The 27,867-nt window shown below is 45.1% G+C and overlaps 1 protein-coding gene across 1 annotated transcript in view; it reads left to right on the forward strand.

Annotated features, from left to right (window-relative positions):
* LOC145349410 (relaxin receptor 1-like) overlaps positions 1-17,293 on the forward strand; it is a 102,104-nt gene extending 84,811 nt beyond the window's left edge. The window contains exon 18 of the mRNA XM_080197937.1: positions 16,819-17,293. Coding sequence (XP_080054063.1) covers positions 16,819-17,066 — 248 coding nt within the window. The 3' untranslated portion in view covers positions 17,067-17,293. The remainder of the gene's footprint in view (positions 1-16,818) is intronic.
* The last annotated feature ends 10,574 nt before the right edge of the window (positions 17,294-27,867 follow it).

Raw genomic sequence — 27,867 nt, forward strand, 5'->3', positions numbered from 1 at the left:
TCTCACAATGGCAGATAGTAAAATTTGAATTCAATAAGAGTATAAATACCTAATAATTACACAAAACCATTGTCGATTGTCATAAAAACAATCCCATCTGGTTCATTAATGTCCTTTAGGGAAAGAAGTCTGTCATCATTATCTGGTTTGGTCTTCATGTAATTCCAGACTCTCAACTGCTGTCAGAAATGGGCAATAAATCCTGGTCTGGTCTCCGATGCCCCCACCTGTGAACGAATAACAGAAAACCTTACTCCACCATTGACACACATAGTGGCAACAATATATACGATCTACAAGGTATATTGCAGCAACTCACCAAGGCTCCTTTGCCAGGACCCTCCAAACCTGCAATTTCTGCCTCCTGGAATGACAAGAGCAGCAGATGCATGGGAATAATGCTCTGACAAAGGGTCATCCAGACTTAAAACATTGGCTCTATTCTCTCACCAGAGATGCTGTCAGACCTGCTGAAATTTTCCAACTTTTTCTGTTTTTGTTTCAGATTCTAGCATCCACAGTATTTTGCTTTTACTACTACCTACATGTTCCCTTGCCCGCACCCCCCCCAACCCCCTCCCCAAGCCACACAACATCCTGACATGGCCGGAATTTTCTAGCCCTTAATGCCAGATGAATCTTCCAATCCAGCCAATGTGGATGGAAATTTCAATGGTTTGTCAGCCTCACCAGAGAAATCCAATGATGGGTTGTGGGCTGGAAAATTCTGACACCATTCCTTCACTGCCACTGGGTCAAAATCATGGAACTCCCTCCCTGACAGCACTGTGAGTATACCTATACCACATTCATGGCAGCAGTTAAAAAAGGTAGCCCAACACAGCCTTCTCAAGGTAATCAAGGATGGCAATAAAAATGCTGGCCTAGCCAGGGATATTCACATCCCATGAACAAATGAAATGCCCACAGAACAGATACCCCCACCAGGGGCTATACATGGAAAGGAGAATTTTCTCCGCATGACTGAACAATAGGATCTCAGGAGGCTCAAGCCTTCAGAGCAGATGCAGTTTTTGATATCTGCAGTCTCTTGGAGCAAGACTTCCTTTCCATTGGATCAGCTGAACATGCATTGCCCTGAATTTATTCACTTTCAGCTCTTTCCAGGAATCAGCTGGCAATTCTGAAGATTGGGCATAATCTATTGCCCATAATAACATTCCCTCAGAGACTGATGCCATGTTTGTCAGGGCTGTCACTATATCACTTTGTAACTTATGAGAACAGTCAGAATCAGAACCAAAATTTACTGCATTGGCTGAATTCCACATGCCTGCTTCCCAGATGCTGGGCATGCATGTACTTAGATCTTTGAAAGTGGTAAGAGATTTTGAGATAGCAAAGGCTAGCAAACTATATGAGTTTGTGGACATCAAAAGTAAACATATTGCATACAAATTGGAAAAGATATGCTGAATCTTTATAAAGCTCCGGTTAGGCCATAACATGAGCATTATGTCAATTTATGGTCATCACACTTAAGGAAAGATGTGAGTTTCCTTAAGGGAGTGCAGAGGAGATTTACCAGAACGGTTCAAGGGATGATGGATTTTCACCACAAAGTTCCGTTACAGAAGCTGGGTTTATTTTCCTCAGAGCAAAATGCACTGAAGGAAATTTGATCGAGCTGTACAAGACTATGACAGGTTTGGATAAGGTAGATAAGGAAAATCTGTTCCCATTAATTGGTAATATTGTGACTGAGGACACCAATTTAAGGTTTTTTAGAAGAAATGCAGAAACGATTGAAGGAGAACCTTTTTATTCAGTGAGTAACAATGACAATAAATCCACTGCCCATTAGGCTAGTGGAAGTAGAGACAATCAATAACTTGCACAGTGGTGAAATAGTAGCCCTTGCAATTTACAAACGTTAGGGGCTGCTGCCAGGAACCTGTATATTCACACAGGTTCAGTCTATCGAACCCTGCATTTTTGGGAAGCCTGAGATGGCTGCAAAGCCGATGAATCTTTGAACCTGGCTAAACCTGGCCAAAACAAACCTACATAAAGGGCATCAGTCATCTCCTTTGTGTTATGGACAGAGAGATGCCATGCAGATCCCCTGTGGATTTCTGGAAAGACCCAGAGGCAAAGAAATTATGCGCAGCTGTAACATTCAAAGCCACTGGCAGGGGGAACCTATGGCAAATGTGATGTACAAGATCTCTGGACAATCGCAGGCATGTCCAGAATTGCCTTTCACTCATTTGTAAGCAGGAGATTCTTTGATGATAAATCCTCGGTGTGGTGAGTCACCTCTGCTATTTTGAGACTCTCTTCCTCACCCTTCAGTTCATGCTCTGGCTCCAGTTGGCCATGTACCCAAGGCAGGACCTCCTGCTGGAGATGTGCATGCTGATGTTTCTCTCTCTTTCACTTACTCCACTGAATGAGGACTCTGGTAAATACAGCATTGAGCCCTGGATCCATTAGTCCTTTGCCTTCTCTCTGAAAGTAAACATTGAAGAAAAAATAGTTGAGGAATGCAGAAAGGGAAGCTCTGATTGTGTGTCCCATGGGGATGTGGGGCTTCACAGCTCTGGGTGCTTGATTGCATTGTGCCTGATACAGCCTTACCCCTGAGACTCTAGCACATGCATAGAGGTGAGCAACGATCCATTCCAGAAATCTGGGGTGAGATTCTACAACCCTGCTTGGGTGAGGCTCATAAAATCCTGCCCGAGGCCAACGGAGAATTCTGTTCTACGAGCCTTGCGCCACCTCCCGCACCGCCCCCCCCCCCCCCCCCCCCCCGCCGCCCCCCCGGTTCCAAGGTGGTAAAATTCCGGCCGTGATGTCTGGAGCCTATCAAGGTTGATAAGATGTGAATGAAAGGATTAAACTAAAGTAGGTCTGCATTCCATTCTTTGAAGTGGCTATCTACAGGCTGCAGATGCTCCTCATTGACTATCCCCATTGTTACGACCAATCCCAGGTGAAGTTCCTCACTTCTTAACTTCCGGATGTTATAGCATCAAATTGTTATGCCTCGGTAGAGGAGGGATAAATTTTCTTACTCAACTCCTTGGTTGATTGTAGCAAGATTAACTTAAAAAGGATTTCTTTCCTTGAGGATACGTTTTCCCGGCCCAATATATTTATCTTTCAAAATAAGCCAATTTAATGATGGCTTTCTTCAGTATTAGCTGCTAAATGTGAGAAGAATGATAAAGAACAAGCATATACATTTACACAGATTAGAAATGTGAATGGAATCCAAAAGTAAGTAAAAAAAGTTCAAATCATTCTCTGGCTTGATTCATGAGGAGTGGATGTGGAACATTATAACCATTACGATTCGTGATTCCAGGAATACTGACTTCAGCAGGTGAAAAGTCAGTATTAAGATTACAATATTCTGCGGTTTAGCTGAAAAGCTGCCCTGCTTCCTTTCCAGCTATTACTTTGCTGACTTGCTTCGGCAATCAGAAAGAGTTACCAGCAAAACCAGCAACTTCTGAATGTTGGTGTAAACTATCCCTAATGTGCCACATTAACAGTACATCCCCATTCCAGTGTCTGCATGCATCCCCTTCAAATAAACACTGTGGTATCCCTTTGACCTCCCCCTTGTTTGCCAACATTTCATATACCCTTATCTGCCCTTCTCTGAGTCCACCTTTACACCCTGCTGTCTTCCCTCTGCCTTCCATTACCCCCTCACCCTTTGCCCTGCTCTCCTTCTCCCCCACCCCTGCACAATCTTCCATCCCCATTGCTCCTCATGTGCTCATCAGTCCTATTCTCACCTTGCACTACAGCTTGGGTTGAACTTTAGTGGCTGAAGTGGAGGGTGCATGAGTCCCATACCACAGTGCTCACATAGACAATCGTGGCAGGCACCACGAGCAGAAGGCCCCTGCAGTTTGCAATCTCTGGCACAATATTGGTCAGAGTCAATCCAACTGGAGGGTCCATGAGTCTCACATCACAGTTCTGTCCATAAAGACAACTTTGGCATAAAGCTGGGGGGCACAAACTGGTTTGCCCCAGCAGAGTGGCATTCAGTGCAACAGAAGTGGTGTAGAGTTATGGCAGCTGGACTATGGATGATAGAATTACCTCGAAGTCTCGAATGAGCTGTTGCCATGTGTATTCCACTCTTTTTCAAACGGGTTTGAAGCTGGTGTAATTTCCTACTAGCAAGACACAAGATTGGAAGGCCTGATGATATTCCAGTGAGCAGCTGTTGTATTTTTAAAAATTCTTTTGTGGGAGAGAGTGTTGCTGGTTGGCCGAATATTTATTTCCCATCCCTAATTACCCTTGCACTGGTGCAGCCAACACAAGAATAGTTGGTGGAAGTTGAGAGCTTCTGCAAGGCTTCTGCGCCTCAGAGTATCTGAGGATGGACCTACCTACGACTGGTGCACCAGAGCAACATATAACAAGAAAATTTGGACAACCCAAGATGGGGGGAAAAAGTGGGAAAATTAAAAAATGAATTCTGACACTAAGCTCCCCAGATCAGCATTTTAACTCAAAGCTCGCTATGTTGGGTCATGTATTTATAGACCATTCCTGATATACATAGTGAGTTGTTTATCTAAAGGAACTCTATTTATGAAACAGAATCCAACAATTGACAATGATTTCACGATTATGAGTAGACTTTTAATTCATTACAAATTTTACCCTCTGCCATGGTGGGATTTGAACATCGGTCCCCAGAGTATTACCCTGGGTCTTAAGCATACTAATCCAATGACTTTGCCACAGCTTCCCCATATATGAGAATTCATGACATGCAAATGAATGCAAATAGCATTCATGCCACCAGGCAGAAGGAAAACCGACATGCCATTAAGCCACCATTGGGAGAATTGCAACCCACCATTTGGAGAATTGCACAGGTTTTTACGCTGGTGGTTTCCAAACTTTTAGCTCTCACTAAGATTCTCTGCTCCCTCCCACCACCAAACCCCCCACAGGTAGGATGGGAAAATTCCACCCTATGACCATAGGTAAAGAGAGTCATAGAGTGCACACATGGGGACATCAAAGCATCATCAATTGACTTGATAGTCTTCATTAATTGGGATTCCATTCCAACAGTGTTTAGCTGGTATATGGCCATTAGGAGGTTTCATGCATGTCTGTGCAAAACATCTTGGAGGCTGTCACAAAGCCTTCATTCTTTGTCAGTCACATCTCCCACATTCTTTGTCAGTCACATCTCCCACAAGTCTTAGAATGCTGTTGGGATAGTTTCCTCGAACAGTATGTTACAGAACCTACGAGGGAGCGAGTTATCTTGGATCTGGTCCTGTGTAATGAGACAGGTAAAATTAAAGATCTTCTTGTGAGGGATCCTCCTGGAACGAGTGATCGCAATATGGTTGAATTTCTAATACAGATGGAGGGTGAGAAAGTAGGGTCCCAAACCAGTGTCCTCTGCCTGAACAGAGGGGAGTACGACAGGATGAGGGTGGAATTAGCTAATGTAGACTGGGAGCGCAGACTAGTTGGTAGGACAGCTGAGGAACAGTGGAGGATTTTTAAGGAGATCTTTCTCAGTACTCAGCAAAAATATATTCCAGTGATAAAGAAGGAATGTAAGAAAAGGGATAACCAGCCATGGATAACTAAGGAAATAAAGGAGAGTATTAAATTAAAAACCAATGCGTACAGAGTGGCCAAAACTAGTGGGGAATTAGAAGATTGGGAAAGCTTTAAAAAACAGCAAAGAACTACTAAGAAAGCGATAAAGAAAGAAAAGATAGATTATGAAATTAAACTAGCACAACATATAAAAACTGATAGTAAAAGTTTTTACAAATATATAAAAAAGAAAAGAGTGGCTAAAGTAAATGTTGGACCCCTAGAAGACGAGAAGGGGGATTTAATAATGGGAAATGAGGAAATGGCCGAGGCCTTAAACAAGCTTTTTGCGTCGGTCTTCATGGTAGAGGACACAAATAGCTTATAGAAAATTGATGGTCGTGGGACTGTAGGGGTTGAGGACCTTAAAACGATTACTATTACTACAGAGGTAGTGCTTGGTAGGCTAATGGGACTAAAGGTTGACAAATCCCCAGGCCTGGATGGAATGCATCCCAGGGGAGTAAAAGAAATGGCAAAAGTAATAGCAGATGCGTTGGTTGAAATTATCAAAAATTGCTGGACTCTGGAGAGGTGCCAGCTGATTGGAAAACAGCTAATATGACGCTACTGTTTACAAAAGGAGGTAGACAAAAGGCGGGTAACTACAGGCCGGTTAGCTTAACATCTGTAGTTGGGAAAATGCTGGAATCCAGCATTTTCATCCATGCTTAAAGAAGAAATAGTAGGACACCTGGAAAAGAATGGTTCGATCAAGCAGACGCAGCATGGATTCATGAAGGGAAAGTTGTATTTGACGAATTTACTGGATTTTTATGAAGATGTAACAAGTGTGGTTGACAGAGGGGAACCGGTGGATGTGATGTTTTTAGATTTCCAGAAGACATTTGATAAGATGCCTCACAAAAGGTTGCTGCAAAAGATTAAGGTACACAGAGTTGGGGGTAAAGTGTTAGCCTGGATTGATGATTGGCTATCTAACGGGAAGCAGAAAGTTGGAATAAATGGGTGCTTTTCTGGTTGACAGTTGGTGACTAGTGGCATGCCACAGTTATCAGTGCTGGGGCCTCAACTGTTTACCATATACATAGACAATCTGGAGGATGGGACTGAGTGTAGGGTAACAAAGTTTGCTGATGACACAAACATGAGTGGGAAAGCAAATTGCATGGAGGATGCGGAAAGTCTGCAGAGAGATTTGGATAGGCTAAGTGGGTGGGTGAGGATCTGGCAAATGGAATATAACATTGGCAAGTGTGACATTATCCACTTTAGAAGGAATAATAGTAAAATGAACTATTATTTAAATGGTGAAAAATTACAACATGCTACTATGCAGAGGGACCTGGGGGCTCTTGTGCATGAATTGCAAAAACTTAGTTTGCAGGTGCAGCAGGTGATCAAGAAGGCAAATAGAATGTTGGCCTTTATCACGAAGAGGATGGAGTATAAAAGCAGGGAGGTCTTGCTGCAATTGTACAAGGTACTGGTGAGGCTGCAACTAAGAGTACTGTGTGCAATTTTGCTCCCCTTATTTGCGAAAGGATATATTGGCCTTGGAGGGAGTGCAGAGAAGGTTCATCAAGTTGTTTCCGGAAATGAGGAGATTGGCTTACGAGGAGAGATTGAGTAGATTGGGCCTATACTCATTGGACTTTAGAAGGCTGAGGGGGGATCTTATAGAGACATATAAGACAACGAAGGGGCTAGACAGGGTAGAGGCAGAGAGATTGTTTTCACTTAGAAAGGAAACAAGAGCTAGAGGGCATAGCCTCAAAATAAGGGCGAGTCAATTTAGAACAATTTAGAGTTGAGGAGGAACTTGTTCTCTCAGAGGGTAGTGAATCTTTGGATTCATGTTACCGGAATCTTGTTACCGAGGATCCACATCATTGTTCTCTGGAGCAGTGTACTTGGTGGCTGTGGTGAGTGGTTGAATAAGTTAATTTTTGCTCGATTCTTTTCTCTCTATTTCCAGTTCGCGGGGTTTTTTTGTTTGGTTTTTCTTATCGTAGCGGAAGTTAGCCGCAGGGGCAGTTGGGAAGGGAGCATGGGAGTATAAAAAGAAGGCTGTAGAAGACAGCAGGCAGCGTCGAGAGCGGGCAGCGGAGTGAGCTGAGAGCAGAGTGAGAGCTGTAAGGGCTTTGGCTCACTGGGCTTAGGCGAGGGCAGGCTTAGGCAAGGTGTGTAACTGGTTCTTTCTTTCCTGTTTTCCATTTTTTCATTCATAACTCTAAAGATGGTCAGGTAAATGGCAGAGTCTATGGGGAGACGCTTCAGCTGCATTAGGTGTCAAATGTGAGAGTTCCTGGAGACAACACGTCTCCTGAAAGTTCACATCTGCATCAAATGTTTGGAGCTGCAGCGTCTGAGGTCCTGGGTCAGGCAATTAGAGCTGTGTCTTGAAGATGTATTTTTGGTCAGGGAGAATGAGGCAATAATGGATAGGAACCACAGTCAAGTGGGGATCCCAGAGCCTGGGGTGGGGGGGGGGGGGGGGTGGTGGGGGAGGGCGGCGGTCGGGGGACAGGTGAGTTACCGTTAGGAAGGGAAAAAAGAAGAGGAGTCATGGTCCAAAGACAGCCCCAGTGGTAGTCCCCCAAAATATCAAGGGCAGGGCAACAACTGGGGTAGAAAAGGTAAGAGAGGAGGACCAGAATGCCTCAGAGGGAAGGAAGGGGGCTAGAAGTGAGATAGCGGTGGGGGATGGGAGGGTTAAAGGAATAGATAGGCAGTTCTGCGGACAAAAGCGGGACTCCAGGATGGTTGCCTCCCTGGAGCAGGGGTACAGGATGTTTCAGAGAGGGTAGAGGGAATTTTGAAAAGCGAAGGGACCCAGGCTGATGTAATTGTACATATAGAAGGACATAGGAAGGAGGAGCAGAGGGGATATATGTAGGCAGTTCAGGGAGTTGGGGGCCAGGCTGAAGAGCAGGGCCTCCAGGACGGCAACCTCTGGCCTGATGCCAGTGCCTAGTAACAGTGGGGCTAGGAATAATGAGATCCTACAGCTGAATGCGTGGCTGAAGGATTGGTGCAAGACAAAGGGTTTTACATTTGTAGATCATTGGGAAGTATTTGTGAGGGAAGGGCCACCTGTATAGGAGGGATGGGGAACATTTAAATGGGAAGGGCACGAATATCTTAGCTGGGAGGTTAGCTGGAGTGTTTCAGCAGGGTTTAAACTGATATGGGGGGGGTGGGGATGAGACTGATAGCTCAGTAGGTACTGGGATTGGGAGCGAGTTGGGTGACAGGGTAAGTCTGGATGAGAGGAATATTCTCCAGGAGAAGGAGGATCTGAGTGGGCCTGGAGGACTGGAGTGCGTCTGTTTTAATGCGAGGAGCGTAACAGGTAAAACGGATGAACTTAAGACTTTAATGTTCACAAGGAATTTAGATGTGGTGGCAGTGACAGAGACGTGGTTAAAGGAAGGGCAGCAATGGCAGCTAAATATTCCTGCGTATAAGTGTTTTAGGTGTGACAGAGGAGGGTCGAAAAGAGGTGAGGGAGTGGCGTTGTTAGTTAGGGAACACATCACAGCGGTGCAGAGGGAGGACAATATAGAGTTAGGAATTGAGTCGCTGTGGGTGGAGTTGAGGAATAGGAAGGGAGCAATTACTATGCTAGGGGTGTACTATAGACCACCCAATAGCCTGCAAGCAGTAGAGGAAGGTATATGTAAAGACATTTTGGATAGGTGCAGGAAGAATAGGGTTGTTGTAGTGGGAAATTTTAATCTCCCTGGGGTGGATTGGAAGGTGCCTAGAGCTGGGGGTTCGGACGGGGAGGAATTTGTAAAATGTGTACTGGAAGGGTCCTTGGAGCAGTATGTAGATAGCCCGACTAGAGAGGGGGCTATACTGGATTTAGTTCTGGGTAATGAGCCAGGTCAGGTCGTTGAGGTTGCAGTAGGTGAACATGTGGCTAACAGTGACCACAATTCTGTCTACTTTAGGATATTAATGGAAAAAGATGAGTGCTGTCCTAAGGGGAGGGTGCTAAATTGGGGGAAGGCTAGCTACAGCTGGATTAGGCAGGAACTTAGGGATACTGATTGGGAGAGATTGTTTGAGGGTAAGTCCACGTTCGGCATGTGGAAGTCTTTCAAGGGAAAACTGAAAAGGTTGCAGGAAAGACATGTGCCGGTTAAGAGGAAGGATGGGAAAGGTAGGATTAGAGAGCCACGGATTACTAGGGATATTGAGGAATTGGTCAGGAAGAAACAAGAGGCGTATGTTAGGTCTGAGCAACTGGGAACAGAGAGAGCATGGGAGGAATACAAAGAGAGCAGGAGGGAGCTCAAACGGGGAGTTAGAAGGGCAAAAAGGGGCATGAAATGGCTTTGGCAGACAGGATTAAGGAAAATCCAAAGGCATTTTACTCCTATGTTAGGAACAAAAGGGTGGTTAGAGGAAAAATCAGTCCTCTTAGGGACAGAGGAGGGGAACTGTGCTTAGAGGGAATGGGGGAGATCCCGAATGAATACTTTGTGCCAGTGTTCACGAAGGAGAGGGGCTTGATGTCCGGTACTGTCTTGGAGGGAGCTGTAGACCAGTTGAAGGAAATATCCATTACGAGAGAGGAAGTGTTAGGGTTTTTAGGTAGCATTAAAACTGATAAATCTCCGGGGCCTGATGGCACTTATCCTAGGCTGCTTAGGGAGGCGAGAGATGAAATTGCTGGGCCTCTGACGCAAATCTTTGTCTCTTCTTTGGACACAGGTGAGGTCCCAGAGGACTGGAGGATAGCGAACGTGGTACCATTGTTTAAAAAGGGTAGTAGGGATAATCCTGGTAATTATAGGCTGGTGAGTTTGATGTCAGTGGTAGGGAAGTTGTTGAAGATTCTTAGAGATAGGATGTATACGCATTTAGAGCATTGCGATCTGATTAGGGATACGCAGCATGGCTTTGTTAAGGGGAAGTCATGTCTTACGAATTTGGTAGAATTTTTTGAGGTGACAAAAACGGTCGACGAAGGATGAGCCGTTGATGTCATCTATATGGATTTCAGTAAGGCGTTTGACAAAGTCCTTCATGGTAGATTGGTCGAAAAGGTTAAGGCTCATGGAATACAAGGACAGGCATCTAGATGGATTGATAACTGGCTTGGTAATAGGAGACAGAGAGTAGTAGTGGAAGGGTCTTTTTCTAGCTGGAGGTCTGTCACTAGTGGTGTGCCACAGGGCTCAGTACTGGGACCTCTTCTATTTGTAATATACATAAATGACTTGGAAGAGGGAGTACGGGGTGTGATCAGCAAGTTTGCAGGTGACACTAAGATGGCTGGACTGGCAGACAGTGAGGAGCAGTGTCAGGCAATACAACAGGCTATAGATAGGCTGGTATATTGGGCAGATAAATGGCAGATGGAATTTAATCCTGATAAATGTGAGGTGATGCATTTTGGAAGAAATAATGTAGGGGGGAGTTATATGATAAAGGGTAGACCTATTAAGAGTATAGAAATGCAGAGGGACCTGAGGGTGCAACTGCACAAGTCTTTGAAGGTGGCAGTACAGGTGGAGAAGTTGTGAAGAAAGCTTATGGTATGTTAGCTTTTATCGGAAGGGGTATAGAGTACAAGAGCTGGTGTCTAATGTTGCAGTTGTATAGAACATTGGTTAGGCCGCATTTGGAGTACTGCGTCCAGTTCTGGTCGCCTTACTACCAGAAAGACATGGAGACCCTGGAGAGAGTGCAGAGGAGGTTTACCAGGATGCTGCCTGGTATGGAAGGATTGTATTATGAGGAAAGATTGGGCAAATTGGGGCTGTTTTCCTTAGAAAGATGGAGAATGAGGGGGGATCTAATAGAGGTGAAGATTATGAAGGGTATAGATAGAGTAAACAGTGGTAAGCTTTTTCCTAGATTGGAAACAAATATTACGAGGGGCCAAAGGCTTAGGGTGAGGGGGGCGAGGTATAAGTCGGATGTTAGAGGGAGGTTTTTCACACAGAGGGTTGTGGGGGTATGGAATGCACTGCCAAGTAAGGTGGTGGAGGCAGGCACACTGGAGTTGTTTAAGGGTTACTTAGATAAGCACATGAGCGGGATGGAGATGGAAGGATATAGGAGACTGTTTTAAATAAGGATCAAGAGCCTTGGGACATCCCTGGGAATCAACTGATTCCTATGGACCTTCCAACATATTTTCTGGCTCACTTGTTTTACTTTTGAGCTTCTGCGAATTCCCTCGAATGTTGGCATAAGATGTGCATGTTATTGATATTTTTCTCTTTTAATCCACAGGTGCTTCGGTCCGCCTTGTTGTCCAACAAGGGGCATACACGCGGTGGGTCGTGCGAGGGCTGCTCTTGGATGTTTCGAGAGTAGCCTAGTGCTTCACGTCGTTAGTGTATGCTTAAACTGGACCAGCTGATGGGCAACACAACAGCTCAGTGACTATCACTGTTTGCTGTGCAGATACATGGATTTGGGCCAGTGTCTGTGGGAGTTTGCGCATTCTCCCCGTGCTTGCATGGGTTTTCTTCGGGTGCTCTGGTTTCCTCCCACACCCCAAAAATGTGCTATTAGGCTGATTGGTGTAACAAATTGTCCCTAAATTAGTCTCCCCTCAATCTGGTTTCCAATGTGGAGTTCCTTAAGCGTAGACAAGGGTCATGGGTGGAAGAGGGGATTCAGAATGTTGAAATGGCGGCACGGGCTCGTTGGGCCAAAGGGCCTGGTTCCCGTGCTGTGTTGTTCTTTGTTCTTTGACTGTAGTGTAATAGTAATAATGTGTCATTTTGGATATACATGTGCACAACAGTATAGTTCCTAAATCATTTTGGACTCATATAACAGCCATGATTTTGACCAAAAAAAGTTGCCTTGCACAATAATCACTGATTGCATGCAAAATGTGACATGTTGCTTTCTGTGTGAGGAAGTGAGGGGAGCTGAAGCAGTAAGTTGCCATCATAGAATTATTTCAATTGAAAAGTAATGAAAATGCATGTAGTTTTCAAATAACATCTTAGTACATAAAATTCTTTATTAGAAAACAATTTTTAAAAGTCTGAAACTTGAAAGTTCACCCTATTCATGCACTTTTGAAGCATACATGTTCAAACGATCGTAAGGTGTTGGCATTAAGTTCCACTCTTTTTGGGATATGTGTTTGAATCTCACTGATGACAAAATTTGTGATGCTGTTCACTTTGCATGTTTGGTCAAAAATCTCTGCGTTAGATAGTATTTTGTTAGCTAACAGTGTCAAGTGACATGGCATAAAAGCAGAATTGAGATACAAAACAGCCATTATCTAATTGGATAGTATAGCAAGTTCCAGGAGTTGAATGGCCAACTCCAGTTTCTATATTCCTTAGGATGTCCCATCTACCTTCACAGACAATTAATGACTTCTGAAGTGTAGTTGCTGTTGCAATATTGCGAAATGCAACATCTAAATTGCGTATAGCAAGGTCCATAACTGGCAGTGAAACAAATGACCAAGTATTCATTTTATATGATGTTAGTTGAGGTATAATTATGGCCAGAGCAAACCCCTTAGTACCACAGCACTCTTAAATGGGCAGGCAGGGCGTTGATTAACATCTCATCTAAAAACTAACACCTCCAACATTGTAGGACCACTGCAATAGAAGCCTTTTCCAGATCTAAAGTCGATCATCTCACACTTTCCAAATTAATAACACCTGCCATGATTTTATCCATTATTTTGGTCTGTCTATGTCCTTTTATACTTTATTTTTCTTATCCATATAATTTACTGTGGATGTACAACTCTATTCTTCATTCCAAATTATTAATAAATATGGTGTAAAGTTGATATCCCAATGCAAATTCTGTGTGGAATACTTGTTGTATCCCAACAATCAGAGATAAACCCTTTGGACTGGATTTCCATCCTCAAGGTGGGTGGCAGAAGTCAGGAAAATTCCTGGCACAGCCTACTCACCTTAGAGAGAGTGCTCACAAAGATGAATTTTCGTTTGTGGGGTTCATGCAAGCTGCAGTCAAACCAGCAAACTCAAAAAAAAAATTTGGAGGCACCCATAGGGGCTGTCAGGCGTGGAGGTGAGCTGTTTAAAAGATCCACCTTGTTCCAATGGGACTTCACCACAATTATAATAAAAACAGAAAAGCCCTCCAGTCCTCATGCTTCACATCCCTTCACCCGCCACATACTCCCCACGCCCCATTCATTCTTACATAATGAGGCTTTATTTATGTTAGGTGTTGTGAGTTTTAAACAAAAGAAAAAGATGTGCTTTGCATACGTGAATTCAAAATATGAACAAGATTTATTGTAGGATCTGTTCCCTGTAATGAAACTAAACAGGACTCTGTGAAACACCCCAATTACATCACTATCAAATCATGCGATCAGCTCTTAAAGCAAACCTGTAACCACTTAAATATAAACAGCTTAGAGCACAGAAATTCACCAGCCTGTTGAAACACCTCAGCCCCAGAGAAAACATTGATTGATTGACAACTCTAGTTCTCTGATATATGCTATCAATTTTACAATGTTTATTTATATAAAAAAGGTATCAAGTGCATTCAGTTGTGGCTATTGATACTTAAATCATAAAGAACCATAAACTCCTATAGTATAGAAGGAGGCCATTCAGCACATTGTGCCTGCACTGACTACAATTTCACCCAGGCCCTATCCCCATTTACCCTAACTAATCTCCTTTGACATTAAGGGGCAATTTAGCATGGCCAACCCACAGATCTTTGAACTCTGGGAGGAAACCAGAGCACCTGGAGGAAACCCATGCAGACACGGGGAGAACATGCAAACTCCACACAGACAGTGACCCAAGCTGGGAATTGAACCCAGGTCCCAGATGCTGTGAGGCAGCAGTGCTAACCACTGTGCCACCATGCTGTCCCATCCCCCCCGCCCCCCCAAATTTCAATAAACTTCAGAGTCTGAACAATTGTTGTTGCTTTAGGCACCAAAAACAAAAGTGCTGTTTCGAGCTCTGAAGAAGGGACATCCAGGCTGGAAATGTTGGCTCTATTCTCTCTCCACAGATGGTGTCAGACCTGCTGAGATTTTCCAGCATTTTAAAGGATTGCTGAGTCATCCTGATTGCTGAAAATCCCACCCGTAATCATTTGTTCCCATCTCCTAAATGATTACCAACCCAAATTTCAGTGTTATCCCCAATTCCATTTTGCTGCAAGTCAGTTGTATGGAATTTTATGAAATGTCTTCTAGAAGTCCATAAAGACAATATTCATGGAGCACCCCCTCCCACTCCACCTTACTGGGGTCATCACTTCAAAAAAATGTAATTAGGTTATTTGGAACCTTCAAATATTGTATGCTACCTCTCTTTTATCAACTGATATTTGTCCAAGTGCTTAGTCACTTGGTTCTGATAATATACTCCAGTAACTTCCCCACAATAAATGCTAAACTGACACGTCTGCCATGAACTGATGTCTATCTTCCTTCTTAAAAAAAATTGAATTTGAAATTTTCCAAACACCATCATTCCTGAATCTCAAGAGCTTTGGAAAAAACTGTTCACTAATGCATCTGAAATTTCCTTATCTGTTTAATTTTATAGCCTACAGTTGCAAAAAGAATATAAATACAAATTTTTTCTTTAAAAGTCATGTGCTACAAAGTGCAAGGCAGCCACTTGCTGGTGTAGAATGGTATTACTAAATATTATTTAGATTTACAGCATGAAAATATGTTAACAAACTGACCCAAATAGCTTTCTGCCCTTCAATAAAACTCAATTTTTAAAGTATGTTTTCAGTCATTAATAGCCTCTTAATCAATGTTTTGCTTCATTCAAGAATATAGATATTCCTTTAAGCTGAATCTTTAAAGAAAGTAGAGGATGATATACAGTGGTGCTTTGTATCAATATCTGCAATATTTAGATCATTTTTTATATATTTTTAACAAAGAACAAAGAACAATACAGCACGGGAAACCAGCCTTTCGGCCCTCCAAGCCTGCGCCGCTCATTGATCCAACTGGACCATTCTTTTGTATCCCTCCATTCCCAGTCTGCTCATGTGACTATTCAGATAAGTCCTAAATGACCCCAGCATGTCCGCCTCCACCACCCTGCTTTGCAGTGCATTCCAGGCCCCCACCACCCTCTGTGTAAAATGCGCCCCTCCGATATCTTAGTTAAACCTCCACCCCCTCACCTTGAACCTGTGACCCCTCGTGTTTGTCACCTCCGACCTGGGAAAAAGCTTCCCATTGTTCATCCTATCCATACCCCTCATAATTTTATACACCTGTATTAGGTCTCCCTTCATTCTCCGTCTTTCCAGGGAGAACAACCCCAGTTTACCCAATCTCTCCTCATAGCTAAGACCCTCCATACAAGGCAACACCCTGGTAAACCTTCTCTGTACTCGCTCCAAAGCCTCCACGTCCTTCTGGTAGTGCGGCGACCAGAACTGGATGCAGTACTCCAAATGTGGCCTAAGCAACGTTTTATACAGCTGTAACATCAGACGCCAATTTTTATACTCTATACCCTGTCCTGTAAAGGCAAGCATGCCACATGCCTTCTTCACCACCTTCTCCACCTGTCCTGCCACCTTCAAGGATCTGTGGACTTGCACACCCAGGTCCCTCTGTGTGTCTATACTTTTGATGGTTCTGCCATTTATTGTATAGCTCCCCCTGCGTTAGTCCTACCAAAATGCATCACTTCGCATTAATCTGGATTAAAATTAAATTAAATGCAGTGTCAGCAATGGATCAGTGAGCAGCACTCTCACTTCTGAGTTAGAGGATAATGGGTTCAAGTCCCATTCCAGAGACTTGAGTGGAAGAATCTTAGCTGACATTCCAATGTATTATTCAGGGAGTACTGCAGTGTTGGAGGTGGCATCATTTGGATGTGACAATTAACTGAAGCCCTGTCTATCCTTTCAAGTAAAAGTGAAATATCCCATGGCATCATTTCAAGGAGGAATGGGTATCTCTGGAGTCCTGGCTAATATTTATCCTCAACCAACCTCACAAAAATAATTATCTGATCATAATCACATTGTTGTTTATGGGAGTTAGTTGTGTGCAAATTGGCTGTTGCTTTTCCTATATCAATAACTACACTTCAAAAGTACTTCAATGGCTCTAAAGTGCTTTCGGTAACATGAGGTAGTGAAAGGTCCAGTATAAACTTTCTTTTTTTAATATTTCAGTTCACAAATGTTGATTAAAAATATAAATATACTCTTGTTTGTATTTTCTTAATTTTTCAGGAACAATTACATCATGGGTAGTTATATTCATACTCCCAATAAACAGTGCATTGAACCCAATTCTCTACACGCTTACAACCAGTTTCTTCAGAGAAAAGATGAAACAATTTCTGTGCAAACATCAAAAAATTGATGGAAAGAACATGTGGACAGAGAGTTCGTCAAGACAATCAATTTCATCAGTTAAACTTGGATTTTTAAAAAGGGTGTCTGCTGTAGAAGATGTAATGAATTCAAGACATCGCTGACACTGTAGAACATTCTTAACATTAAGTATGGAAGCATCATTTAAAATTATAAATCAGCTGATTAAGGGGATTACTGAATACAGTAATTGTTGCCTATCTTTTGAGTGTGCCTTCATTTCTATAGTTCTAAACCTGTTGGATTTGAAGAAGGCAAGTGCTTTTGGTATTCATGTAGCTGTTACTACCTGAAAATGGTTTCTCTTAAAGCTTTGCATATGATGTTGGTGATTGGGACTATTCCTTTTCTTCAATATAAATAAGTTCCATAGTAACAATTTAAAATTTCATTTTGATTGTGTTTCGTTATTTTGTGAAATTCTTGTTAAAAGGAGTAGTCAGTGAAAAAGAATGGCAAGCCTGTGCTCGGTATCCAATATCAACTGTGATATGTTGCACTTTCTCTGAAATCCATGGAGTCCATTAGCAGATGTAAAAACAGGCATTGTACCCGCCAACTGCAATGGTGTTTTTTTAAGTTATTGTATGCTCTCAGTTTAAGTAATCAGGAAGTATCTAATTTATCCACACTGCTGTGATCTCAGAACTCCTTAATTGCAGCTGCCATATTTAAAAGGCACCCCTGCAAATTGTTCACATTCTCTCAGCCTAGGAAAGCTGCAGATAACAAAGGGCATCCAAAGGAAGGAAGCGTGCAGCAGCCAAATTTAGTGATGCATCACTGGAGCACCTGCTGGATGTAGTGGAGGCCAGCTGCACTTTCCCCTAGCACTGTCTTGGACACAGAACTGCAAGCATGTTAAACATTGAGCTTGGAAGGTGGTGGCAGTGGTGATCAGTGGCATTGCACTACCACACTTGGTCAAATTCTGCCTTGATGTGTGAAGGGCAGTAGTTGTCACCTCACCTCTTTTGTTCATGTCTGAACCAAGGCTATAATGATGTCATGAGCTGAATGATCCTGGCAGAACCCAAACTGAGCGCCCATGAGCATGTTATTGCTAAGTAAGAACCGCTTGAAGCACTGTTGATGACTCCTTCCATCACTTGACTGCTGATTGCAAGTAGATACAAGGGCAGAAATTGGCCGGGTTGGCCGTAAAAACATTGTGGGTGGAATTTTACGGGCACATCCTGCCCAAGGTATATACAATCCCACCCGAGGTCAACATAGAATGCTGTTCTATTATAGTCAACTTACACCTTGTGGCATTGTAGTTTCCTTAATTAAGATTCAGGACCCTAGTCTCAGAATTGACTACATCACTCTCTGGCTTGATGAAGAATTCTGTCATTTATGGTTGCTCATCCCCAAGGAATCTTACACAACTTGATTGCCAAATATTGCTTTCTCATTAAACCATACCCAATCTAGAATTGCCTTTTCTCTAGTTGGTTCCTCAATTATCGATCTCAGAAATCATCCCATGTACACTCCAGGAATTCTTCCTCCACAGTATTGGACTAAATGATTTGTCCAACCTATATGCAGATTAACATCACTCATAATTACAGATATTCCATTATCATATGTGTCTCTAATTTCCTGTTTGATGCCATTCCCAACATCACCACTGCAGTTGAGGGGGTCCACATATAACCCCCACTAACAATTTTTTCCCCTTAGAGTTTCTCAGCTCTATCTAGATAAATTCCATATTGTCAAAGCTAATATTATTCCTCACTATTGCGTTAATTTCCTCTTTAACCACTAATGCAACTCCACCAACTTTTCTTTTTTGTCTGTCCTTCCTAAAATGCTGAAGACCACTAGATGATCATTTCCCATCCCTGGTAACCCTGCAGCCATGACTTCATAATCCTGACTATATCATACCTGTTTACATCTATTTGTGCATTAATTTATCCACTTCTTTGCGAGTGCTCCATACGTTAAGACACAAAGCCATTGACATCTACCCAGCAATATAAAACCTTGTCCAGCTATATCCTGTCCACGAACAGCAGGATAAATCCAGCCTGCAAATTACTGGCCCTTCAGTGTACTCACAATCATCAACAAAGTGATTAAAAAGGTAATCGATAATGTTATCAAACAACATTTACACATCAATAGCCTCATTGATGCCCAGTTTGGCTTCTACCAGGGCCATTGAGTTCTTGTCCAAAGCTGACAAAGTGTTGATGGACTCAAGATGGGAGATGAGAGTTACTGTCCTCGACATCAAGGCAATATTTTACTAAGTTTGGGTTCAAGGAACTCTAGTAAAACTGAAGACAATGCAAATCAGGGGGAAAACTCTGCACTGGTTGTAGGAATACCAAGCACAAAGAGGAATAGTTGACTGCTTGAGCTCAATCTCTGCCTTGGAAAATTGTTGTAGGAGTTCCCTGGGTAATGTCCTATTCCCAAACATTCCCCAGCTGTTTCATCAATAACCTCCTCCATGAGAAAGTTAGAAGTGGAGATGTTCACTGGTTATTGTATAATGTTCAGCATCATTGGCAACTCCTCAGTTACTCAAGTAGTCCAAATAAATATGCAGCAAAATCTGGACAGGTTGGGCTAATAAGTAGTTAGTAGCATTTGTACCACCCAAATACCAGGCAACGACAATCTCCAAGAAAAAATCTAGGTATCTTCTCATGACATTCAATGGTATTACCATTGCTGAATTCCCCAATACCAACATTCTGGGGTTTACCATTGACCAGAAACTGGACTGGGTAAGCCACATAAATATTGTGTCTACAAGAACAGGTCAGAGATTAGGAATTCTGTGCTGAATAACTGATCTCCTGATTCTCCAAGTCTGACCACCATCTGCAAGGCACAAGTCAGATGGAATACCCTCCACCTGCCTGGATGAGCTTGCTCCAACAACACTCAAGAAGCTGAACACCATCCAGGACAAAGCAGCCCACTGTGGAATTGTATTCAATTCTGGCACCCCATCTACCAACTTAACCATTCACTCCTTCCACACTGATACACAGTTGCAGCAGTGTATACCGTATACACAAGGCACTGCAGCAACTCACAAAGACTCCTTTGACAGCACCTGCCAAGTCAAGGTATTTTATCATCTAAAGCAGACGCATGGAAATACCACCATCTGCAAATTCCTCTCCAAGCACCTCACACCACACTGACAAGGAATAATATTTGCACTCCTTGTCTGGTTCAAAATCTTGGAACTCCCTCCCTGACAGCATTGTGGGTGTATCATCCTTCGCCACATGAACTGCAGCGGTTCAAAAGGCAGCTTACTACCATCTTCTGAAGGGTGATTAGGGATGGGGCAATAAGAATGCTGCCTAGCCTGTGATATCCATATCCCATGAATTACTTCTAAAAAAGGAGTTTGGATCCACTGTTAAGACAGCAAAACACATTTCTTCTCAGCCCTGTCTAATACTCCAGCTGTCTTTGTCCTCTTTCTACAGCTGTCACCCTGCTTGGTCTCCCCATCTGCTGTTGTGTGGTCCTTTAATTGGCTGATGCCTACTTGGAGGTTGGGGGTGGGCACATCGGGAAGAACAAGAATGCCAGCCAATAGGAGAATGTATCGCCCAGAATACAAAGAACAAAGAACAAAAAACAGCCCGGGAAACAGGCCCTTCGGCCCAATGAGCCCACGCCGCCATTTTAACATTACCAGTCCCCCCTCCACCCACGACCCTTATCTATGCTTATGGCATTCCACACTGAGGGAAACTAATTTAGGGACAATTTATTACCTTCAATCAGCCTAATAACACATCTTTGGGGTGTGGGAGGAAACCAGAGCACCCGGACAAACCCACGCAAGCACGGGGAGAATGCACAAACTCCCACAGGCACTGGCCCAAATCCATGTGTCTGCACAGCAAACAGTGATAGTCACTGAGCTGTCGTGTTGCCCAGCATCTGGTCCAGTTTAAGCACACACTAACGACATGAAGCACTAGGCTATTCTCGAACATCCAAGAGCAGCCCTAGTACGACCCATCGCGTGTATGCCCCTCGTTGGACAACAAGGTGGACCGATTTAAAACCTGTGAATTAAAAGAGAAAAACATTAGTATCATTCCACATCCTTTTACATTACCAGGGACGTCCCAATGCTAATGAGCCTTATTTAAAACAATCTCCTATATCCTCCCATCTCCAACCCACTCATGTGCCTGTCCAAGTAACTCTTAAACTCCAGCGTGCCTGCCTCCACCACCTTACTTGGCAGAGCATTCCATCCCCCACTACCCTCTGTGCGAAAAACCTCCCTCTAATATCCATGTTATACCTCTCCCCCCTCACCTTAAGCCTGTGGCCCCTTGTACTGTGTGTCTCTAACATAGGAAATAGCTTACCTCTTTTTACTCTATCTATACTCTTCATAATCTTATATACCTCTATTAGATCCCCCCTCAGTCGCCATCTTTCAAGGGAAAACAGCCCCAATTTGCTCAATCTTTCCTCATAACCATACATCCTGGTAAACCTTGTCCTGCACCCTTGGTGATAGACATTAAATTTCCTTACCCAGAAAACATTCTGTGTCCTTGCCACCCTCAGTGTTTCTTCCAATTAGTGTTAAACATTAAAACATGTTGTCAAATCAGAATAATTAAATGTTCATCAAAATGTGCTATTTTATGTATTACTCAGGGTGGAATTTTACGACCTCACCGTGCCCATTTTGTAGCAGGAAAATGCTGTAAGTTAGGTGTGATGCAACAAGCAGGAATGGCCCGTTTTCACACCCATTCCCATTTTACTGAGAAACAAAATTGGCATGATCGAAAGCCCGCCCAAAACAGAAAAAATGTCAATTTGTATTTTTTTTGCATTCATCACAATATCATTAGTGAGCTTCACTCCCAGTCGTCCCAGCTCGCCCGCCTTAATGGTTTCATTCCCTGCAGTAGGATTGGTCAGGAAAACACTTCAAGTATAAAAGTTGGTTTCAGGCGCTTGAGCAGTGAGGGTGAGTGAAGAGGTAAGTCTCTGCATTTAAACTACTAGGTGCTGCTCAGAGGGGTTTGTTTCGTGGCAGCTATGTTGCTTTCGGGTCGGGGGGGGAGGCGAGCGTGTAGGGAAGGGAGCTTTGTTGCTCATGGGGTCTAACCTCAAACTCTCAGCACAGACCCGGGTCAGAGCGCTGACCTCGGATTTTAGCACTGACTTTGGGTCCTAGTGCTGGCAGCAGCAATCACTGATGCAGGTGGGGTTGGGCTGGAAACTCTTGGAAATGGCAGTGCTGCAGCCTCAGGACTTGAAAAGCAACTGTCCGTGGCCATGACTGCATGGGTTCTGGGTGTGTGTTTGCGAGTTGTGCGGTGGGGGGGGAATGGGGGGGCTGTGTTGCTCTTCTGGGATCTGTGGCGGTGTAGGGGGAGTGTGTGTTGCTGGGGGTCAATGGGGGAGGTATGGGGAGTGTGTGTTGCTGGGGATCTGTAGGGGGTATGGGGAGTATGTGCTGCTAGGAGGACTATGGGGAGTGTGTGTTGCTGGGGATCTGTGGGGGGTATAGGGAGTGTGTGCTGCTGGGGGTCTATGGGGGGGGGTATGGGAAGTATGTGTTGCTGGGGGAGGGTATGGAGACTGTGTGTCACTGGGCTGGGGGCAATCTAAGTACTTTAACCTCTCCATCTTTGTCTCCCCTTCCCCAAATTCCATCCCCCCCACCCTTTCAGATTGATGAGATGGCTTTTGCAATGCAACCCATTGATCTTGCTGTTCTTTTGGTTGCTGCTGGAGCTTTGGAGGAGGAGCAGGAGAATGAGTTGTGAACAGACCTTACCACTTGCAGGAGTAGAGGGAGATGGCCATTGGAGGCAGGATGTGGCCACCATTTGCTCAAGGGGGGAGAAAAGAGGAGGGAGCAGAGACTCCGGCAGTTCCGCACGCGAGTGTCCTTCGAGCAAATGTCGGACATCGCGTGCTGCCATAGGGTCTGGCTCTGAAAGGAGACAATATGATACGTGTGCCATTTCTTTCAGGACCTGGCACCTCCTGGTGGAGGAGCAACCATTCCCAATGGGTGTGAAAGTGATGGCTGCCTTAAACTTTTACACCACCAGGTCCTTCCAGACCACCAGTGGAGACCTTTGTGGCATTCCCAACCATCCATCCACAAGTATGTGAAGGAGGTCACGGATGCCCTGTATGCCTGTGGGGCTGGCCAGTATATTAAATTTGACCTGGACTAAGCCCAGCTGGAAGCCTGGGCTGCAGGATTTGCGGTGTGGCGGGGATGCCAAATGTGCAGGGCGCTATAAACTGCATCACACCACCCTCAAGGCCCTGGTGAAGAATCCAGGAAGATTCATAAGCAGAAAGGGCTTCCATTCAATAAATGGGCAATTGCTGTGCGACCATCAGCTGAACATCACGCACATCTGTGTCAGCATGCACGACAGCTTCATATTAATGGGTTCTGTTGTCCCGGAGGTCTTTGAAGAGGAACCCAGGGTGCAGGGATGGCTCATGGGGGACATAGGGTACCCACTTCGGACTTGGCTGATTTCGCCTGTGCAGAGGCATGAGACTGATCTGGAGATCCAATATAATGAGGCCCACGTTGCCACCTGTTCAATAGTGGAGCAGTGCATAGGTTCAGGTGCCTTTTTATTTGGACCGCTCTGACGGAGCCCTCCAGTTTGGCCCCCTGATACCTTGCCACTTTGTGGTGGTGTGCTGTGCCCTACACAACCTGGTGCAGCAATAAGGAGACTTTCTTTGAGGAGGAGGACGTGGAGGCTGACCAGCTGGGCGTTGTTGGGTAGGAGGTCATCCAGCAGGAGGAGGAGGAAGAGGAGGAGGAGGCTGACGACGACAAGCAACACCACCCAGATGCTGGAGGCAGCAAGGATGAGACATGCAAGGGCGGCAAGGGGAGGCCCTGAGCAACATGCATTTTGGTCAACGGGGGCCTATGTTGTCACACATGGGTTCCATTTCATCCCCCCACCCCTCCTCCAAGCTTTGACACTTTGGAGTACTACAATTTCCTTCAACACTGCAACACCAGAGTGGCGGCCTGGGTATTTTGTGTTAGCGAATTTCTATGGTAGACAGGAGGGTGATAACATTTTGTTATTCAGAACCAGGGGTCACAGTCTGAGGATTCAGGATAAACCACTTAGGACAGAGCTGAGGAGACATTTCTTTATTCAGAGTGGTGAGCCTGTGGAATTCATTACCACAGGAGTAGATGATGCCAAAACATTTAATGTATTGAAGAGGTGGCTGGATATAGGGGTGAATGAGGTCAAAGGTTATGGGGAAAAAGCAGGATTAGGCTATTGAGTTGGATGATCATCCATGATCGTAATGAATGGACGAGCAGGCTAAAAGGCTAAATGGCCTCCTCCTGCTTCTATCTTCTATGTTTCTATGTTATGCACCATTGTTATGATAGAACATAGAACATACAACACTACAGCACAAACAGGCCCTTCGGCCCACAAGTTGCGCTGATCACATCAACACCTACCAATCTATAGACCTATCTATAACCCCCAATCCCATTAAATTCCATATACTCATCCAGAAGTCTTTTAAAAGACCCCAGCGAGTTCGCCTCCACCACCACTAACGGCAGCCGATTCCATTCACTCACCACCCACTGAGTGAAAAACTCACCCCTAACATCACTTCTGTACTTGCCTCCCCGCACCTTCAATCTGTGTCCTCTCGTAGTGACCATTTCAACCCGGGGAAATAGCCTCTGAGAATCCACCCTATCTATTCCACTCAACATTTTATAAACTTCTATCAGGTCGCCTCTCAACCTTTGTCTCTCCAGGGAAAAGAGTCCCAGCTCCCTCAACCTAACTTCATAAGGCATGCCTCCCAGTCCAGGCAACATCCTTGTAAATCTCCTCTGTACCCTTTCAATAGCTTCTACGTCCTTCCTATAGTGAGGCGACCAGAACTGCGCACAGTACTCCAAATGAGGCCTGACAAGGGTCTTATAAAGTTGCAGCATTACCTCCCGATTCCTAAACTCAATCCCTCGATTAATGAAGGCCAGTACACCATATGCCTTCTTGACCACATCCTCCACCTGCGAGGCCGATTTAAGAGTCCTGCTCTGGTGCAAATCTGTTTGATTCCTAGACAAGCTTTGCATGCACGCTGGCACCTGGGCCCATGTCTGGGTGGTGGATAAGGGAGAACAAACCCCATGCAGGGCCAAGGGGCAGGTGGATTTGAGGGGGAGAGTATCTCCTAACTTCCAGGTGTCAGGGATGTATCCATAACTCCTTCTTCTTCCCGCTGCCTCTGAGATGCCACATCAGGAAGGTGTAGCCATAGCTGCACCTGGTTGGAAGGCCCTGGCACGGGCTCGAGCCCTTCCTCCTCCCTCAGGGTTCCTGTGGGCCCTTGGATTACTCCATGGGATGGAGGTGCTTCTGCACTGAGTTCCACAAATTCCGACGTCACCCGACCCTGCCAGTCCTGGAGGACCACCTGTGTTTTTACCATGATGGTCAAGCCCTCTGAGATGGCCCGCTGTGTTGGGGGCCACCTGTCAGTGGCGGCAGCAAGTACCTTTTGAGACTAGGCCACACTCTGCAGCCCCTCAGCCATAGCCCACTGTGTCTTGATACTGTTCCGCTGGGTCTTCTACAAGCTCTTAAGCCTCTCAGCCATGAGCCATAGAATCTCAAGAAGCCTGTTGGGGCCCTCAGCTGTGGCTTGCTGTGACTTGGCCATGGCCGTCTGGGAGTCCACCATGGCCTGCCGTGACTCGGCTATTGCTTGGAACCTGCCACTCTTGGTTAGGATTTTTTGCCCCAGGCTTTCTGCCACGGATACCACTCTTGCAATGTTGGCCTGGGAATCACACATGACAGGGAATTGCTAGTCCACTATGGGACTCCTCCCAACAGCCTCGCAATTGGTCCAGTGTTGCTGACAGCCCCTCCTGCATTGCCTGGCTCTGTTGCTGCATCTCCAGCAGCTAAAGGAGAAGCGATTCCAGAGGCCCAGCATGTAGCCTGGGGCCAGCTGAATCCTCGCCTCTGGCAGACCCTCACATGGCCTCAGATGTTCTCTCCTCCACCCGATGTACATCAGCAGATGTGTTGTGTGCACAAGAGAGTGACCCAGATGCCTCACCATTAACTTGACTCACCGATATGAGAGACTCTAAGATGGCAATTGCGAGGTGGAAGCTGATGCAAAATTGGTATCAGCCTCAGAGGTGCCTTCATCCACTTCCTTGAGGAGTCATCCAAGATGTCAGGGGCAGGATGGGTGGTTGCAGCGGGAGGCCGCGATGCCAGATGGCTTAGGTGCATCAGGGTCCCTTCTTGCAACACAAGACAGAGGCCCTGATGTGCAAGAGAGAGAGAGGAATGTGGGCTGCTTGCAATTTATTTCACATTTCTCCAACAAGTAGAGGATTGGCAGGTGCTCACTTCTATGCTCCAGCCTGACCATGCTGCTGCTAATGGTCCATATGCCTTCCTCCATTGCAAGCTCTAGTGCCTACTCCTCAAAGGGGCTGAGGACCTGGATCTCAGGCACACCTTCGTACTCTCCTGACGATTATGGGTATTCTTCTCCTGTGGGAACAGAAGAAGCCATGTAAGATCTCCTGCAGGGTTTCACGGGGTAGCCTCTAAGGACGGGTTCTGATACCCTTGGGAGGGGGAAGGGAGGTGTTTGGGGGTCAGGGGCTGAAAGCATGCAGAATACTGAGGGTGGGGGGATCTGGGGGTCATTTAGGGGGAGGATGCCAGATGAGGTAAAATACTCACCCTTGCTGCTCAGATGAGGTCATTCAATTTGTTGCATCACTGCTTCCCGGTTCTCCTGGGCAGTGCCCTGGTACTATACAGACACAACCTCCCAGGCTATGTTTCCATCCCTTCCTCTGGTTTGGTGTCCCACCTTGCCTCCACTGCCTGCAGCATTCTGGCAAGATCAGCATTGGAAAATCTGGAGGCTGTCTTCCTCGAGGCCATCTTCCTGTACTGCCTGCCTGATGTTAACCTTTGGGGTTTTTATGGAGCTCTCCCTTGTTGGGGCAGATGAGCTGCAGGAGTCACAAATCCATTAGAGCATTCCAACAACTGTAAAGCAGTTTGCCTTGTTACCATGGAGGGGAAGCCAAGTCGTCTCTTTCAGGTGTGCTGATGGAGGGAGAGTGGGATTTGTGCCTCTATGATGATCGGGGCTGGGGAGAGGGTCATGTCAGTCAGCTATCAGGGCCAAGGGGAGTAGCAAGAGGATGTGGGGGGAAGGGCGTGGGGGCAAGAGTGTCAGTAATATTGGGGGGGGGTGTGGGTCTCTGATGTCCGTGATGGGGAGACTGTATCTGGCCTGGAGGAGGGGATCTGACAGCAGAGCTGTTTTGTTCTGCTTTTCCTGCACATGTGCAGCTTGTGGCTCCAATCTGAGCAGCTGGCTGTCTGGCAAACTGCCTGTAGTTAGCTATAAATGGTTTAGGCTATTTTTTCAAAGACTGAGTGTGGCACAGTGGCACTGTGGTTAGCACTACTGCCTCACAGTGCCAGGGACCCAGATTCAATTCCTGGCTTGGGTCACTACCTGTGTGAAGTTTGCACGTTCTCCCTGTGTCTGCGTGGGTTTCCTCCACGTGCTCCAGTTTCCTCCCACAGTCTAAAAGACATGCTGGGTAAGTGCATTGACCCAAACAGGTGCAGGAGTGTGGCGATGAAGGAAATTTCACAGTAACTTCATTGCAGTGTTAGTGTAAGCCTTACTTGTGACTAACAAATAAACTTTAAAAACTGGGCGTGAAAACTCACCCGAAAAACGGATCAGCAACTCGCGTTTTCATGCCAGCTGAAATTCCACTCAAAGTAATTTGCAATCACTGGGTGGTCAAAACATTTTTTTCCATTTTTGAATGGCAATAATCCC

Source organism: Carcharhinus amblyrhynchos, chromosome 10 (genome assembly GCF_965287045.1).
Source record: "Carcharhinus amblyrhynchos chromosome 10, sCarAmb.v2.hapA, whole genome shotgun sequence".
Lineage (NCBI taxonomy): Eukaryota > Metazoa > Chordata > Chondrichthyes > Carcharhiniformes > Carcharhinidae > Carcharhinus > Carcharhinus amblyrhynchos.